Below are 19,320 nucleotides of genomic sequence, written 5' to 3' on the forward strand. Positions count from 1 at the left end.
GCAGCAACAGAAAACAGACCTTATATCTCACGGATGTGCTCACAGATACACCAACACACACATGTATATTGAGTTAGTGTTAGTGACTCCGCCATGACAGGACAGAACGCCATGGCGCCATCTGCCCCGAGTTTTACACTGAACATTCCTAATTGTGTAATTGGGACAAGTTGATTTAAACAGTCATAGGCGTTTTAGAGGTTAGATCACGATCTGACACTACTGTTTTTGAAGTTTCGTATGATAGTTGCTTCGTCGGCAATACGGATCGGGAAACGCATCGTCGTTAATTATTTCATGGAAATGGTATGTGCACGTGTATGCCTCGACGTCGAGACGTGTGCGAGCGAGGGTCGTGGTTGACCAGGCGCGCGCGTTCTACGCTGCAAGTTTCTCGCGGAATTCTCCGTTCCACCTAGTCTTTGCATCGCTATCTTCTGTATTATGAAGAAACGTCAAAGAAGGCCGGTCCTGACGCTCAATAAGCCGCAGGGCAACTATCACGGCGAACACGCGCAAGGTAAATATCAATGTTTGTTTTTAGTTGGCGAACTGAATATGTCGACAGTTTTTTGATTTTTTTCGATCACTGTACTCACAAATATACTTTATTAACATTAATGATCATTGAAATATGCATTGAGAATTAATGCGTAGTGTGTTATTACTTGTTTACTATATGTTTACTATGTCATATTATTTGTATTATGTATTGTTGCAGGTAGGTGTAAGCCAATAAATAATGTACAACCCATGCAGAATGAGGCCAATAATCCATTGGCTAACATGTTGTGCCAATACAACTCCGACAGCGACACGGAAGATACTAAGAAAGATACACAGAAATTGGACGATCAAGTCAATGATTTCTTTAAAGTAAGTAGTTGATGACATGTTTTCTATATAAAAAAAATTATACTTATGCATGTTTGTAGGAAATTCAACTGATTGCCCCTGAACAACCTGTCCCGAATGTTGCTAATGATTCAAGTTTAACGACTAAAGCAGTTTCACGATCTGCACAACATACAAGCCAACAAACACGTAAGGATTTTAAATAAATAATAATAGAATATAACAAATATAACAAATATTATTGTGCGACATTTAAATGTCTGTCATTTCAGTATGGCAAGAATGTTATGACGAATCTACTGGTTATCCTTATTATTGGCATATCGAAACTAATGAGGTAACATGGGATATGCCAAAGGAGTTACGTTTATTACAAAAACAATCAGAGGTTGGGCCTGGAGCAAAACATCCTATCCAAGGACCACATTGGGTAGATTTTTCATCTATCGCATGTAATTGTCATTTTATAAATCTTTCTACCTCTGGTATTTTAATAAGGGAGGATATTATCGATGAGCATTGGTTGTAGATCGGCAATCTCAAGCAAATATACCGGAAGGCATGATACCGCAGGAAGTGGTAGCAAGAAATCGCAACAGATTCTTGCATAATGAAACTCCTAAGAAATGTAATCCGGAAAGCAAATCGGAAATTAAAAATGAGTCTCCGACGAAGGATGATGATTCGGATGATGGGTACAGTATAAAAATTATATTTGTACTATAAATAGAATTGTACTATCTTGATGTGACAATTAAAAAATGTATTACAATTTTATAGACGGATAGAGATGATAACATCTTTTGGTAGCGATGGAAGTGATTCGGAAGAGGAAAATAATTCCTCAGACGAGAATAAGCTATCGACATCTTTATCTGAACCTGTAAAGTCTGTGCCGTATTTAAAAAACAGTGAAATTGGACCTGCCTTCTGTCCAACGGGAATACAATCGCCTACCAAAAATTTGTTTTATTCATATAAATCTGATTCAACTGACATATCAAACTCTACAAGTTATCCTGAAGAACCTGAGGAGCGTAAAATAACTGAATCCGATAGTAAGAGTAGTATAGTTGAAGGTGAAAAAGAGTTACTGACGGAAAACAAAAATAGGAAAGATACTAATGCATGTAATACAGTTCCAAAATTGGATCTTAATGTGTCTTTAGTACCTGGTTATGGAGATGATTCGGATGGAGAAGAGGAAGTTAGACCCAAACAAGAAATAAAGCCTTTGTTCCCAATTGCGCAGAATGAGGAATACTTAAACGTAACAAACTCGTTAAAAAATACTCATGATGTTTCTGTGAAAAATTCTAGCAATGTACAAGCTCTCGATCAGTGTAGCGGCAGCAACGAAGATACGCAAGAAATGAAGAATGATCCCGAAAAAACAGAGAAGGACTCGAAGACAGAGGAAGATAAATCTAAGACAAATATATTTCTGGAGGATATGCAAGTGTGCGGCAAAGCTTTTCAAAGAAAGAAGCGGATAGCATTTGATGGTATCAATTATATAGATTATGTTTTTATCTAATTTTATTCTATAATAATTATATGTAACAAATATTTGCATCCTTTTTCTTAAAATTATTTATATCAAATTTTTTATTTGTCCTAAAAATTATATCTTTATATTATTAAACAAATAATTTCCTCCTTAATTTTAGTTACATCCACTAAAGTTAAACAAAGTAATAATACGTGTCACGAAAATACAATTCGAGATGATAACAGCAATGACCTTATGAGCACTGAAACTATTTCACGCAATGCCGAGGACGGCGACGCGGGAGTGCAAAATCAATTGTGTGCAGAAAGTCAAAAGGAATGTGATGAAGTACATAAAGAAACCGAACAGTGCATTAGCATTAATACTGAAGAAAAGTTTAATTTGAAAGACGAATCGTGTGACTCAGAAATATCTGCAGAACACAAAACAGTATCGAACATTGTTGAGGAAAAGGCTAACGAAGAGATGAACGATTTGTCTCAGATTATAACGGAGAAATTGAAGTTTCTTTCCGAAGGAAGAGAGAGTGTCTCTGCTGTTCAAACAATGCAAATTCAATTACAAGTTAGTATTTTATTTATATACAGGGTGTCCTTGTACTCATTGTCAGTCCTGAAGCTGAACTGGCTTTAGCACATGGAAACAAGTCGAAAATGTCAATAAACATATATACGAATCCAAATGGAATTTCGAAGTTATAGGGTATTGAAGTTTCGTAAGCTTTCGTAAAAAAACAAATTGAAATAAATGTTGTTTAATGTTTTTTATTCTGTTTAAAGCTTTACAAAAGATGATCAAAAATTCCTCTGTCGACTTTAACACACTTTCTAGCACAAATTAATAATTTGTTTCATACTTTTTGTTAAGTATATGTTTGGAGTTTCACGGATGACATCGGCAGTATTAAGTGTCAGTTGCCATGATTATTTTGAATCGTAGATAAATTTTTAAGCACCGTTTGTAAAACTTGAAACAGAATAAAAAACATTAAATAACATTTACTGCAATTTATAGTCCGGGAGGCAGCGACACTAATTTCTTTCCAATTTTAGCATGGCTAGTTTATCTTTTTTTTACAGTATTTGTGCTAAAATATAGCAAAATGGCCGTCAGCTGTCACCACGTGTACAGGACCCGGCAATAAAGTCTAAAATATGTAAATAATGATGGTATACTTGACTTATATCAGCAAAGCTGAAACTTTTTGAAATATTAGTTTACTGCATAAAACGTAAGAAGAATGCAGTCAGCCATTTTATCTCGTGTGTCGTATGCGTCAGCTACGCATGTAAACGTGTTAAAAAAAATGTAATTAGTTGACTTACATCAGTAAAGTTGAAATTTATTTTAAATGATAGTTTAGTGCATAAAATGTAAGAAAAACGCAGTCAGCCAGTTGTCAGAGTGTTCAAACGTCTAACTGACGCGTTTAAAGATGCAGCGCGGCAAGCGCGGCGAGTCGCACGCACTATACCGCGCAATACTATTTACAAGAACACAATCAGCCAGTCTGCGGGGTGTTCAAACGTTTAGCTAACGCTAGGAAAGCTCCACCGCGGCGAACGCAGGGAGCATCACGATGTTCGTATATTCGTCCAGTTCCGTCAGCGCAAGGACAATTTTTGATTAATAGTCTTCAAACTTTCAGAAGTTATGTAGAATACGATTCTTCATAAAAAAGTATAAATTATAATTTAATTTAATTGCAAATTAGTGGGTCGCATCAGTAAAATTAATGAAAGTTTTATGAAAATACTTGGAATAGGATTTTAATAATTTTAGCGTACTTTTACAGTATGTTTCAGCAAACTTTTAACAAATTTTCTTATAAATAATATGTAGTTATAAAATAACAAAGTATTAAAGTTTTATTTATTATTGATTTTAATAACAATTGAATTTTTTGCAGTTTTATGATAATTATCCTCTTCTAAATAATAGTAAAAAAATTATTTATGTATCAATATAGTACATAGAAGTAAATAAAAAGGCAATGCTTTTGGTGTATTTAATGTTATTGTAATTGTAAAAAGTAAACAAAATTAATAACAAAAATAAAATCCACGATTTTATTTTCGTCGGTCGTTCGTCAGTTGGACCGTTGCAGCGTATTCGGAAGGGAGATGGCTGCTCAAAATATTTTTTTTTGCAGTAAAAAGCACGATAAGAAATGTTTTTAAAGAAGAAACTTTACAAAAATGTGCGGATATTTTAAATTAATTTTATTTTTATTGTTATTAATTTTGTTTACTTTTTACAATTACAATAACATTGAATACACCAAAAGCATTGCCTTTTTACTTACTTCTATGTACTATATTGATACATAAATAATTTTTTTACTATTATTTAGAAGAGGATAATTATCATAAAACTGCAAAAAAATTCAATTGTTATTAAAATCAATAATAAATAAAACTTTAATACTTTGTTATTTTATAACTACATATTATTTATAAGAAAATTTGTTAAAAGTTTGCTGAAACATACTGTAAAAGTACGCTAAAATTATTAAAATTCTATTCCAAGTATTTTCATAACTTTCATTAATTTTACTGATGCGACCCACTAATTTGCAATTAAATTAAATTATAATTTATACTTTTTTATGAAGAATCGTATTCTACATAACTTCTGAAAGTTTGAAGACTATTAATCAAAAATTGCCCTTGCGCTGACGGAACTGGACGAATATACGAACATCGTGATGCTCCCTGCGTTCGCCGCGGTGGAGCTTTCCTAGCGTTAGCTAAACGTTTGAACACCCTGCAGACTGGCTGATTGTGTTCTTGTAAATAGTATTGCGCGGTATAGTGCGTGCGACTCGCCGCGCTTGCCGCGCTGAATCTTTAAACGCGTCAGTTAGACGTTTGAACACTCTGACAACTGGCTGACTGCGTTTTTCTTACATTTTATGCACTAAACTATCATTTAAAATAAATTTCAACTTTACTGATGTAAGTCAACTAATTACATTTTTTTAACACGTTTACATGCGTAGCTGATGCATACCGCACACGAGATAAAATGGCTGACTGCATTTTTCTTACGTTTTATGCAGTAAACTAATATTTCAAAAAGTTTCAGTTTTGCTGATATAAGTCAAGTATACCATTATTTTTTACATATTTTAGACTTTATTGCCGGGTCCTGTACACGTGGTGTGACAGCTGATGGCCATTTTGCTATATTTTAGCACAAATACTGTAAAAAAAAAAAGATAAACTAGCCATGCTGAAATTGGACAGAAATTAGTGTCGCTGCCTCCCGGAACTTCAATATCCTGTAATTATATAAAATTATAATTTGTTTTATATTACATTGTTTTTGAAGCGTTTGATAATCGATATGAATTTTATTAATATAAATTGATGTATTTACTATAGACATTATCTACTGCATGGACGGCAGGTAGCTTAGAGGACAGTTACTTTCAAAAATGGCTAACAAATACAAATCATGAATTGGAAAGATTAGAGCAAGATGCGGCACCAGCTGGTTGGCTATGTCAATGGGATAGGTACAGTATTCCATATGCAATTTGTAACTTTTCGATATAAATAGGTCCTCATAATGGGAGGACATCTATATTCAATGGCTTTAGGTGTATCATTAATTTATGCAATGAGTATATACATATATATAATATACATATATGTATGCGAACTCATATTCTGCCTTGCTAAAGAAGAATGCCGTATCTGCAAAAATTTACATTTTGAGTTATCGATTCTGACATTTTCCATCTCGAGGAATTCATTGGATTAAGCAAAAAAATCGTATCTGAAACCGTTATTGAGAAACTATTGAGAGAAAATAGCAGATACAGCAATTTTATGATGAATACAAAGTATATACTGAGCAAAAACGCGGTATATCTGCTTATATATTTTACAATTAAATATTGTAATAATTGTAATTTTGACTTTACAAAATGATTTCTAGAAGTAGTTTACTTTAAAAAAAAGTTAAACAATTGATAAAATAGACATAATTTGTGGCGGCTGCATTAAAGACTTTTGAACTGTCTTTCTCAATTTGAGATTTTTACAGATACTGCATTCTTAGTAGGGCAGCATACATATACAATTGTCATGTATTGCTACGTGATTTCATCCATCATTAAAAGAGTTTATTTATTTTTAGCAAGAACTTATATAGGTGCAAGTTAGTTAATTAATAGATCTAGTACTAATTTTTTAAAGAAACATTGAGCAGCTAAATATTTATGACAATTTTTATAGGACTAAATAAATTTAATACTAAATAAATTTCTAATTCTAAACCTAATATACATTCAAATATATTTTTAAATTTATATATTTTTTTTATATAATTTATATTTTTCTATAAATTTACTCAAACCAAAATAAGTCATAAATATTGATTTTATAATATTCATGATAAATAACCAATGTTGCAATATATACCTACAGTGGTTATAAGAAGTTGATCTAGTATTATACAGTGGTTATATAAAATGGTCTTAATATGTGTAGATTTATTTTTTTTTAAATTTAGACCAATGATGCAGCTGATACATTTTATCATTTTGTACGCAATAATTTTTTTTAGCTTAAGTGAAGGTGCAAAGCTTGAAAGATCATGGTCCCGAAGTGTAATATATTTTTTTAGTGCTAAATCGAGCTATTTGTCTTGTGATATTGTCAATGTGATAATTAATACGTGTTGAGTGATATAATATTTTTAATGTAAATGCTACTAGCGATAATCGAGTAACAAGCACGTTACTTGGATTAAGGATACGTTTGTGCCATGAATAGTTATGAGAGAAGTGTGAAGTCGAAGTAACATTTATTAAAATGAAGATAAGAAGACATCACGCAAAAAAGTGAAAGAACTCTCATATTCTTTGATCGCAACAGGATTAATAGTTTGCGCTTACAATTAGTATAATAATGTATAAATAATACATAGAAAAAATGTATCGCTTTGGCGAATGATTATAGAAGTATTTAATAGAATATTTTATAATATTGTTGACAGTGATATAATTATTAAAAAATAAGAAATTTTTTTCGTTGTGATTTAAAGAAGTTATTAACTGAGAAAATTTTATATTTTATATTTATATAAAATATAAAAATTAATTTTATGGCATTTATCAAAGCAAATAAATATTGTACAGTTTTATAAGATACATACATTTACCTTGTTGGATATACTCAATTTTTTAATAAAATGCGAAAGAAAAAGAAATTATATTATCTTTACGCACAAGCTGCAAGGTGTACAAGAAGTTGATCTAGTATTATAATTTTATCCGTTAATCTATTCGATAACGAACGACGATTAACAATGTAAGTATTATCCTATCTATTATATTTATCAATATCTGGTAATCCTTGGAACAAGCAAATAAACCAGATATTGTTAGGATTTAATTTTCATCATTATTTTCCCTGCACTTCAGTCACGATACCTCACTTTTCCTTCACTTCGCTGTAATCGCGCATTAATGTTCCTCATGAGAGAACACACTCTGATAATTACATAATTACATCCCCCATCTCTCCTGTAATGAAAGGCCTTCGTCGAGTAAAAACGAGATACGACATTGCAGGTAGGAGTGATTACTAGATTATGTTCTATTAATTTTTGCTTTCGTTTAAGAAACCGGTGACGCGAGTACACCGCGACGAATGTTTCACCACGGAAACATTATTTAAGCGTGTATTGAATGTAACATAGAGAATTACAATAGAAAAAACGACACTGCCATTACTGATGTCTCATGTGTTCCATTTTGGCCGGGGGATTTTTCTAGGTCACATAAGCGGTATTACTATCACAATACATCCACTGGGACATTACAGTGGACTTATCCTGACACCGGTATTGCCGGTGGTACCGAGGAGATGGAATTGTGCACTACTCCGCCACCAGAGTCAGAAGAGTTATCAGTCATAGGTATGTATCATTTATATATACGTACACAGGTATTCTATACAACAATATGTTATCAATAGACAATACGTAAACTAAACTATTTGATCTATTTCATCACCATTGTTGTGTTAGGATCACCTGAGACAAAAAAAATGAAGGAGAAGCAAGCTGAGGAGATGGATGATAATAAGGCGGTTGACGAAAACGTAACAGACAGACATCCTGCAACTTTGGAAGCACCACCTCCGCCACAGATATCTAATCCAAGTCCACCACCGCCTCCGAGAATATTCGCGGAAGATCTGAAGAAGGATAAGAAGAAAAGAGAGAAGCCCGATGATAAATTCATGGACCCAAAGAGGAAGCGTTTGGGGAAAGGTAATAAATTATTAGTATTGTAATATAGGATTTTTAATTATATTACTTTATAATATTTATATTATTATGGGATTGTATTTGCATGTTATAGCAGAGTAATTAGTGTTTGTATTAAACCCCTCTGATATACAGGGGAAAAACGATCAATGTCCATCTGAAGCAATTTCGAGAAAAACGCAACTCTGAGTTTCAAGACATCAGATATTTTAGAAAGCTTTTGAAAAAATCTGGGAGGGAATATTGGAATGCATAGTGTTTATTTAGTGTTTACATTATATGTTGGACTCTGATGGTTCTTCCTCACAAGCGCGTGGATTATGATCGTTTTTCCTCAGCACGGTACATTTTTCGGCCTTATTTCCAATGAATTGTAACTGCTCTTGATCAAAACAGATAAGAATTAAGAAAGTTCTTTGAAAATGCCACAAGATAGCATGAACAGTTTCGACAAAAAGTGGACTTTGATCGTTTTTCCCCTGTATCCTTCAATTATTATTTGTAATTATAAATGTTGGACATATTATTGTAGATAAAATACAAAAAGATTTGTATTTTGTTTACAGACAGAATAATGACTCTGGATACGCAGATGGTGAATCCTGCCTTAGAATCTTTATCCTATGCGCATCCACAAGTGACTGTATCATCTCAAACTTCGATACCTCCGAATCACGCAAATATGGAACCTTTGCCGCCTGGTGTGGACTTACCAGATACGTCTTACGAAGCTGCCACTCTGAAAGGGATAATATATAATGCGGCGTCACAGCCAAGCAATGCGATTTACGCGCCTTCGATTGCTGATCCAACGATACCTATCCTAAGCCATCAAGCGGGTCTGCTCCAGGAACCATTTGTTCATTATCCAACTTTTCATCAACATTTGCATAATGTAAGTACACTTCTGTGTTTGAATGTTAATAAATAGATATAGTATGTTAAAGAGTGCATAAAGAGATACGATAGTATGTACATACATCTCGCGCATGTCAAATATAAATACATGAAGAAATTACATTATAATAAATATATATTAAATATATTTTCTTATCTAATAAAAATATAGCAAACATAATAAGAAATAAAAATAATTATAGAATGTATATAATTTCAAAAAGTTTGTATCCATGAAAGCTTTATGTAAGTACATGTAATTTATGTATCTGTGTTGTTAGCAGACAATTGCAGTTGCAAACAAACACGGTGGACAGAGTGCAATTCAGTTCATGGTGGGATATGCACCGATTTATACGAATAATAAAATCATCGCCAAGCCGCCGGTCAAGTCCTCGAAGGAATCTTTGGGATCTGCCCTCGATTCCTTTTACAACGATATTGCGCGTATTGAGAAGACGGAAACGGAACGGACAGGACAGCATCAGGATGTCGCTGCTACGGTAATGGAGCAAGTATCTATTCCGACCGAAGAAACAAAACCGGAAATAGAACTGGAAACTGTGTCCAGCGATACGACGACGAAGGAACGGAAGAAGAAGAAGGTGGCACTTTTACTCATCGTATTTATCTCTTTTGATATCATTTTCTTGTCATAAAAACAGTAAAATTTTATATAAAAAGTGAATTTTTCAACATTCCAATTCTTTATATGTTAGATTAAACTTATAAGGAAATACCACGGAAGTGTCCCCCTTCAATTTTGATGAGCTTTTAATGTTTTGTGATAAAGAAATTTCAAAAGTCTGAAAAATGTTTAGTGGTGAAGGTATTTTAAAAAATTTAAAAAAATTTTTTGTCATTGTTTTTAAAGTATTTTTCAAACCATTCAACTTTTATTTAAACAATTTTTTTTCTATCTTTATAGTTCCGGAGATATTCGCCCCGACAGAGAAAATCCGATTTTTTCCAAATGGTTTTATTCCCTAAACATGCGATTGGGCACGTATAAAAAAATACGTATCCTTTATTTTTATCTAGAAAACAAGATATTAAAAGCTCATCAAAATCGAAAGGGTACAGTTCCGTGTATTTTCTTGTTAATAATTTTTGGACGTGAAAGTTACATACTTCGACTTGCAATGAAATAAATCTTTGCTTTTTATTTTATTTTTTATAATAAAAAAAGTTTTCAGAAATTTCTCCAAGTATATACATTTCAATAGTATTGAAAAAGTCACGCTAAACATATATTAATCAAATAAACGTATATTAATGAAATATTTGACACTTGATGTAATTCTAGGCAAGGATCAGCAACAGCAAGAAACATAAGGAGATGTCAAGCATGGTGGCGAAGTGGCAAAGGGTACAAAAGAATCTAGAGGACACTGTATAAATAATAGAAAGCGATTGAAATAAAATAATTAATTGCTGTACTGATGTTGCATAGACTGTGTTATTAGTATCTTTAGATTTCATTGTACATATGCATTGTTAAATATCTCTTCTATTGTGAACCATTTTAAGTTTTTATTCATAATTCGATACGTATATATTTGTTGCAAAAGTATTACAGCAATATTATCCGTATTATTGAACGTAGTACTTATCTTTCGTGCGATATTATGATGAAGATATTATATATCTTATAATTCATTGTGAATTTTGTGATAATTTTTATGCACAGTAGAATCAAGTGATGTATTATGATTATTATTATTAGTTTTGCACATTTATATAGTCAAAAATATGAGTACATCTTTATAATTTGATGTGTTCTTTCAATGTCAAGAGGTACTGTTTCATTGAATCAACACAAATTATTTTTACACATACGCTAAGCTCGAATGTGAATAATGAAATTATACTTTATAGGCTTTATTGCAAATAAGAGAAGATGGAGTAGAAATAAAAAGCATGATATTTGATATTACTGTCGTTTTATTTCAACTCTCGTTTAACAAGGTTGGGTTGAATCTAAATGGAGTCATATCCTGGTGCTTCTCTGCGTATGAGCTGCTAAAGCGTAGCATGGTGTAATTTTGTTAGTCTTTCAAGCCAGTCTTTCTGCAGCGACTATTAGCGTAAGATAAGTGGGATTATTCTATCTTGTCCGATATAAGGCCTAATTTCTCCTCCTGGCTTGCTCTTCTCTTCTGGTCGAATTAATCTGACTCACCTTGTTATTAACATCATTTTTCCTCGATTATTTTTTAATTTAATTTTATTATTTCTTGACAAAGTCAAGAAGTTTGTCATAAATTAACAATAATAATAATTTGAAGTTATTTTTTGATCAATTAAAGGAGAAAAACAGGTGACTTTTATTTTATTATTTTTTAAAATAATTAGGTACGATTTTTTTCGTTTTATTTACATTTTATTTTATATATTATGTTTATATTTTATTGAACACTTTAAAGATTGATATTGAAAAGTTCTTAATAATTTCTTATGTCTCTCTTTTCATTACCGGTTATATGTAAGTGCCGAGTCATCCGATAGATGGCATTCGATGGGATCCGTTTCTCGTTTTTAAAATACGACCAACGATGGTATAAGAACGACGATATAAAGGACGGAATCGCACAACTTATATCAAGTTGTATCGTGGGAGTCCACTTCTATAATAAATATAAAATGTGGTACACTTTTGGATCGTATTGATGTAACGTTGTTAACTTTGACGTTATTTTGACATATGCTAGCTGGGTTGTTCTCTTTTTCTTTATTTCCTCAGAACAAATTATTTTTTCTTAAAAAAACACTATGTTTTTAAAAGATTAATATTTAAGTTTTATTAGCAGCTTTAAATTATTAGATAATTTTAAATAATTATTTTTACATAATTTTTGGGAGTATATTTAAATATTTAATATTTTACACACACACGCACGCACGTACGCACACACACACACACATTCTACCCGGGAAAAAAAGATTATATATAATTATATATAATTATATATAAATATATATGATTATATATAAATATATATGATTATGTGATTATATATGAAATTTGGTGCTTTATATAAAATTATATATGGGTCCATATATATATCATTATATATGGGCATATATAATTCCAAATATATCTAGATATGAACAATAGATCATACTATATGCACTCATATATGGATACATATAAAATTCATATGGAAGTATATATAACCCTATATGTGATTATATATAATTATATATAATTATACAGGCGATTAAAATAATATTTTAAAATTTACATAACTTAATTTCTAATAAAACGTGAACTGTGTATAAATATAATTATCAAATTACGATCTTGTAGTGAAATTTAGAGAAAGATTTTTTGAAAAACGTAATTTATTTAAAAGTAAATTGTCTGATTTAGACAGTTACATTATAATATTTTTTCATACAGAATAAAGAGGAAAAATATTAATAAGAAATTGGTCCAATCGTTATCAAGATGAGGTGGTCTCACGCTTGTGTGTCGGCACATGTACTTTACTCAAGATACTATTGTGATTGCGTTCAGTATTGGCACTTATTGCCAGTACTGAAAATCTGCAGTGCACGTGTCGTTTTTCATTATTAGCAGTAAATACGGAACCCAGCCCATGTCTCTTGATATTAAAACATGAAAATTTAAACATTCCTGATGTCTTCTGTTTTTATTATATAAATAATAAATATATATATTTTTAAAGCAATTTTTTCATTTCAGTATTTTGTTTCAACTCATGAAAAAAATTAATTATATATTTAAAACACTCATTCAATCATTTATTAAATTTTACTGAGATTGTAAAAGAACATTCAATTACATAATACAATAGGTATATGTATAATTACAATATAAGTATAGTCTGCGAACGCGCGCATACATACGTGTGTGTGTGTATGTATATGTGTACAAGAACTTTAAAATATTAACAATAAATGCTGAAAATATAATACAATGTCTATTATAACTTTGCATTATATAGACAACTAAACTTATTTTTAATAAGAATTCATATGTAAAGTATAATCTATTAGATATATTACATATGAAAGTAATTGTATATTAGTTGTATATACACAATAGAAGCCTAAAGTTACATCATATTATATATTAAAATTAATTGATATACTTAGAACATTTTAATATCTTTTATCAACATAGAGTAGAGTATAATCAGTGTTATGTATTACAAAATTAGCAAATTAAGCATAAAAAACCAAAACATTTAAACAATATATATTCGTATAACAAATTTTAATACAGAGAAAAAGAAAAATAATTGCTTTTTTCATGTAATACAGGCTTCCACTGTCTTTTTGACAGCATCACGAGCATATGGTATATACGATAAGGAATACCATGTCATAGCTAGCGACTGAATAATTATAAATAGAAGAGCTAGACCAGGATTGTGCAACTGAAAACAAAAGAGTATATTAATTACTTTAAAGGATATATTAACAACAGGAAGTATTGAATACTTACATGTAAAGCTGCAAACAATGTTAAAGCAATAGAGACAAATACTAATATAGTTGCAATTACTCTTGTCGATGCAAACATCTTCTTAAGTTGATTAAATGGACCCATCAAGAAACATGTACTAAAACACACAAGTCAATATATACACATATATAAGTAGCATATATGTAATGTTCTATAGTTATATTTATAAAGTTTATTACACATAAACTATTATAAATATTAAAAATGATAAATATTATATAAATTAAACAATATATTCAATATAACAAATTACAAATTTTGATACAGAGTAAAAGAAAAATAATTGCTTTTTTCATGTAATACAGGTTTACATCACTGTCTTTTTGACAGTATCACAAGCATATGATATATATGATAAGGAATACCACGTCATAACTAATGACTGATTAATTATAAATAGAAGAGCTAAACTAGGACTGTGCAACTTTATATCTTTGAAAATATATATTACAGCAAAAAATGTTTTAGACAAAAATTGTTTAGTTTAAAGAAGAGAAAAAGATATAATGTTAGTTTGTTTTTAGATGTAGGTTTCTAGACCTTGAATTTTTTAAATGAGGAATTAAGTTTTTAAAAATATAAACCTTTATTTTTTTATATAATAGTCTTTTTACTTATAAGACCAGCACTTTTGTCTAATACTTTTTTTATTTAGTCAACATTTTCAGATTTATAACATTTTGAATTCGTATAACAAATAATTTTCTTCTTATTGTAGACACAGTTGCAATCTTCACTGAAATGCTCGACAATCTTTTGCCAGTTGTTGCATTACAATTTTAGAATAGGCTTGTTGAATTCTATGTTTTGTATTTTCTCTTGTTGGAACAGTTGCCATAATCTGATTTTTAATTATACTCCGTAAAAATTAGAAACTTGCACATTGCTTCCTCATCATTACAGATCGCTACTATTGCTCCTATTTTATTTCGCTCACAAAGCTCCTCTTATAAAGAAGGTTGTATTTTATTTGATCCATAATTATTAGTATTTATTAGTTTGGCTTCCTCATAGAGAAAGCTTTATAAGCGAAATAAAATAGGAGCAATGGTAGCGATCTGTAATGATGAGGAAGCAATGTGCAAGTTTCTAATTTGCACACTTTTTTAATTTTAAATTTAACCTATTCATGAATTGAAAAATAATCATATAATATTTATTTTATAATAATTTTCAACAAGCAAATATAACAATATATTTTTGTCTTTAAAATAGAAAATTTATTTTCTAAAAAAGTTTTTTAAATAATAGTTATATACTGAAATTATTTTTCATGTAGAACGTGACATCTTTTTAGATAGATTTGTGATATATAACTTTTATATATATATAAAACAGTTCTTCTTAAGTAATGATAAAAAATGACAAGTTTTCACTATAGATTTGCATTCAATTTACTTTGTTGTTAGCTTATGTCGAAATAACAGTTACTTTATTTTAACAACTTTTCAATAATTATCCTGTATATTAAGAAAACATGATTTAAATATCATATTATTTGATAACTGTGCCTTGTATTTTACCTGAGTAAAGAGATAATGTTGCCTAAAGTATAGAATACAGCAAATACAGCAAGACCTTTCTGTAAGAACAAGGCAAAGGATCCAAGGAATGTACATAGTATGCCTACGATGAAACAAATAGCAAAACCTTTTATCCTGGTAGACCAACTTAATGTTGTTTGATCCATGACCTGTTAATCAAAGAAAAAACATAAATTTTCTACAATTTTCCATTAGAAAAGTAAAGTAAAATTATATATAATATTATAAATAATAATTTTAAATTATACATAACAGTAGAAATGTTATAAGTATATATATATAATATATCTCGAATATTCTTTAATAATTACCGTAAAATCTGCATCAACCTTCCATTGTTGATTGCGAGTGAGCATTTATTAAAATATGATAATTTTAGTTTACAGATAAAACAAGATTATTATATATGTAAGTTAGGGTTACCAAATATCACTGTCGCGAAAGGACAATAATTTCTATAGAAAATATTAATGAAAGATATACATAAGAAAAATGTAAGTAAAAAAATTGTAAATTTCTTAAATTAAAATTTTAATCATTATATACATGTAATCATCAAAGTTAGTAATCATTTAAATTACTTTATTAAAACATATTAATACTTTTCTTTCATTTCTTTTCCACATTTTTTTACATAAAACGTATGTTTAATTATTTTATACTTATCTTAACTTTAATATAACAAAACAAACTGAATTGTTAACATATTAATGAGAATTTATATTTTTCTTATAAAATCATATTTTTCTGATATAACAAATATCATAAACAATTGCTTATTACTTAACCCTAGGTATACACTCTGGGATCTTTGAGACTCTAGGTAAAATTTGAAATTTTACCATTGATGGAACAAATAAGTAGGGGGATACGACTGCAATATAGAAAAATTTTTGAGTCTCTTTAATAGCTAGCAACTGCCGGAGCAGTCAATTGTCCGACGGGCAATTAACACGTAAAATAAGTCTCTGGACTCCAGTATAGGTTATTTCGTGCAACTTTTTTTTGTAAGTATATTTTCTAATTTATTTTATTCGAGTTCATGGTGTAAAGCTATATTCAAAACAATATCTGATTATATTTCTATCATTTTTTAATAAAAATATTGTTATCAGTTTTACTAAACTTAAGCACGAGATTGTTAAAACATAAAGTATACCAATACACTTGCATATTGTTTTAGGTAAATAATATGGAAACACATAGCTGCGACGAGGTAACAGATGTTCAAGTCTCGACTAGAAGCAGAGTATCTGGATAAGTCAAGCTATTCTGAAGAAGAAAAATGCATGTCTAAAGACAAATCAGAGGAAGTCAGTGATATGGATTCGGAATATAGAGTTTCTGCGGAAGAAAGCAACGATGAACTGAAACTTCCTGCAGAGACTCCTTGAAGGGAGCCTATAAAGATTACTGAGAAATCCAGTGAAGTCCTTATCCAAGAAAACGTATGGTAAAAACCATTACAAGTGGACAACATTAGTCTCTGAAGCAAGAAGACGCCATTAACAGGAGCGAATAGTTTTTTATATTTTGTATTCTTTATTCTCTTTATAAATAAACATGCATTATAAATCATTGAACATGTATTTCTTAACAAAAATCCTAATTTTTACCTGTTTGTAAAACTGCCAGAAAATAGAAATGTAAAATTTCATCATTTTTAGAACCTTGTAATTTTGATGATAATATTCCAATATTTAAGTGGAGAATTTTTTTGTACTTTGAAATGTACTTTTTCAAAGTCTGAAAAGTTTTCTTGATTATCTCTGTTAGCAAAAAAGATATGAATTTTTCAAACAATTACGGTAAAATAACGATTTTCTTTGCATTTATGAGTGATATCACAATTTTTCAACACGTGTGTATTGGTGTGTCTTATTATAATTTTAGATTATTTATGAATAAAGGTACGTATTTTTCAGTTTATTTATGATTAAAAGAAAAAAAGTGATTCAAATATGGTGATTTTCTCGAGTTATAATGAAAAAAGTAGCAGAGATCCTCCAGACCCTATTGTGATGTTTACGTATGCGAAAAATAAGTGTGTTTACCTAGGGTTAAGTTTCCTTCAAAAAATTGCAAACAATTTCTATTGCAAAAGTTGAATTTTACTATTACCAAACTTTTCATAATTTTAATCAAGATTCTTTCTTATTCACTTGACTATTGCGAAACCATTACATTACTAAATGTAATGCTCTCTCAGTGATGGCATTCTAAGCAGGAATTACGAACATATATTGACAAGTTTTTAAAAATTCTGAGTGTTTTTCTGAATTGTCTATTGCTTGAAAAGACTCGATTTCTCATTTACTGATTGTTCATTTAAATCAGAAGTCTGGTGCACAACCATTTCATTGTTGGCATTTTATTGAACAAATGCTGTGTTCCACTTTATACGAAACTGAGAGTTAAAATGCAAAATTGTAAAAATAGAACATTTATTGTTTTTGTTCAAAGGTAGGAAGACGGAGGACCGAAGACTAAATTGTAGGACATGTCCTCCTAAAGTAGAACGTTTGGTAACCCTAATGTAAGTAACTAATCATTTATACGTATATTGTATTCCAATCAGTAATACGGTTTATTAAACGTAATTACCTGGGTAATAATACCGCTTTCTTCATCGCACCGTTCATTGCCATTCAGGGCTCTCCGTAGCTTGTCCATTTTTTAAATGAAAAACGAGTAAACTTTTCAGAGAAACTGAATATTAAATTTATTAATTCATTCAATATGTGAGGTTATCAAGCTCAACGATATATTTTACTTCTTCTATCACACATTCATGTTTTAGATCATGCTCATTTCTAAATGCTTAACTTATCAGGAAATCTTTACACGTTAAATTAATAAAAATACATTTGCCATCATATTTATTTACACGTCTTTCACGCATATATGTACATATGTTGTGTGTGCTAAATGCTAATATATGCTTTTGATTCTATCAACGAACTTGAGACTGCTTGAGATCTGTTCTTTATAGCTGCACTAATTGCACTTTCCGCACTTAAAGGCCTATATTCATAGTTGGAATTTATTTTGAAGACCGATTTAAGTTCAGTTTTAAGTCGTCTAGATTCATAATTGATAAATGTGGATAAACAAGACAAAACTTGAGTAAAATCTCAAGATATAACTTGTCGAAGATGAACTTATATAGGCCTGTTCGTGTTAGCTGAACTTCTTGCACGATTCATCTTTCCTCTTTTTCTTTTCACGTTGAAAAGAAAAAGAGAAAAGATGAACTGTGCAATAAGGACAGTGCAAGTTCAGTTAAAACAGGCCTCATTTCAAAACATACTGATATATATATGTTTCATAGACGTGTCTTAATTATTTGACATAAGTATGAACAACAGATAAATATTCACCTTCCAATCTTTTTTTTAAACTGTAGTAAGCGTCCTAAAAATTATGCGAATCGTTATGATGAACGTATACACTACTCTGTATATTGATTTACATTCACACTTCACAGAATAACATCTCGCAGATTAACTCTGCATACTTGCCTCATTCTGCTGTCATCTATTTTAGTTGTCTAATATTTGTATAACTAGATTTGTGTTTTTAAATAACATTACGGTTTTTGCATTCAATTTTTATAGAATGGCGCAAATTAAAGTTTTCATTTTAAATGAAAGAAACGAAATATTAGAAGTTATTATAATTTAATTTGCATTGGATGAAATATTATATAGAATCGGTGCAAATGCACAAGC

General features: G+C 30.2%; 2 protein-coding genes across 7 annotated transcripts; one reads left to right on the top strand and one right to left on the bottom strand.

Annotated features, from left to right (window-relative positions):
• The first annotated feature begins 82 nt into the window (after positions 1-82).
• Positions 83-11,483, top strand: LOC139780974 (uncharacterized). 5 transcript variants are annotated; one of them, XM_071719724.1, is made up of 13 exons: positions 83-520; positions 722-876; positions 936-1,044; positions 1,128-1,307; positions 1,385-1,550; positions 1,636-2,360; positions 2,526-2,932; positions 5,755-5,888; positions 8,157-8,299; positions 8,411-8,656; positions 9,220-9,548; positions 9,832-10,173; positions 10,857-11,483. In XM_071719724.1, exons 1-13 carry the CDS (start codon positions 445-447, stop codon positions 10,947-10,949), a joined length of 3,105 nt encoding a protein of 1,034 aa, XP_071575825.1. In that variant the 5' UTR covers positions 83-444; the 3' UTR covers positions 10,950-11,483. The 5 variants fall into 5 exon arrangements, with proteins under 5 accessions (XP_071575825.1, XP_071575826.1, XP_071575827.1 ...); XM_071719725.1 differs by having other exon boundaries at positions 88-520; positions 9,835-10,173; XM_071719726.1 differs by having other exon boundaries at positions 92-520; positions 9,832-10,155.
• A 1,826-nt stretch (positions 11,484-13,309) lies between these two features.
• On the bottom strand, positions 13,310-19,115 carry LOC139780975 (vesicle transport protein SFT2B). 2 transcript variants are annotated; one of them, XM_071719729.1, is made up of 5 exons: positions 18,194-19,115; positions 15,901-15,918; positions 15,569-15,738; positions 14,025-14,142; positions 13,310-13,956 (listed from the first exon to the last, which is right to left on the bottom strand). In XM_071719729.1, exons 1-5 carry the CDS (start codon positions 18,260-18,262, stop codon positions 13,828-13,830), a joined length of 504 nt encoding a protein of 167 aa, XP_071575830.1. In that variant the 5' UTR covers positions 18,263-19,115; the 3' UTR covers positions 13,310-13,827. The 2 variants fall into 2 exon arrangements, with proteins under 2 accessions (XP_071575830.1, XP_071575831.1); XM_071719730.1 differs by lacking the exon at positions 15,901-15,918 and having other exon boundaries at positions 18,194-19,098.
• Between the last annotated feature and the right edge of the window lie 205 nt (positions 19,116-19,320).

This window comes from Temnothorax nylanderi, unplaced genomic scaffold, assembly GCF_030848795.1.
Source record: "Temnothorax nylanderi isolate EJ_2023f unplaced genomic scaffold, tnyl_v1.0 TNYL_tig0308_pilon, whole genome shotgun sequence".
Taxonomy (NCBI): Eukaryota; Metazoa; Arthropoda; class Insecta; order Hymenoptera; family Formicidae; genus Temnothorax; species Temnothorax nylanderi.

Bases quoted from the DNA above. Each gene is read 5' to 3' on its own strand.
- LOC139780974 (XM_071719724.1), top strand. From the start codon at position 445: ATGAAGAAACGTCAAAGAAGGCCGGTCCTGACGCTCAATAAGCCGCAG. The intron at 9,549-9,831 runs GTAAGTACACTT...CTGTGTTGTTAG, and splicing joins TTCATCAACATTTGCATAAT to CAGACAATTGCAGTTGCAAA. The intron at 10,174-10,856 runs GTATTTATCTCT...ATGTAATTCTAG, and splicing joins AGGTGGCACTTTTACTCATC to GCAAGGATCAGCAACAGCAA.
- LOC139780975 (XM_071719729.1), bottom strand. From the start codon at position 18,262: ATGGACAAGCTACGGAGAGCCCTGAATGGCAATGAACGGTGCGATGAA. The intron at 14,143-15,568 runs GTAAAATACAAG...TGTGTGTTTTAG, and splicing joins AACATTATCTCTTTACTCAG to TACATGTTTCTTGATGGGTC. The intron at 13,957-14,024 runs GTAAGTATTCAA...TTTTGTTTTCAG, and splicing joins CATTGTTTGCAGCTTTACAT to TTGCACAATCCTGGTCTAGC.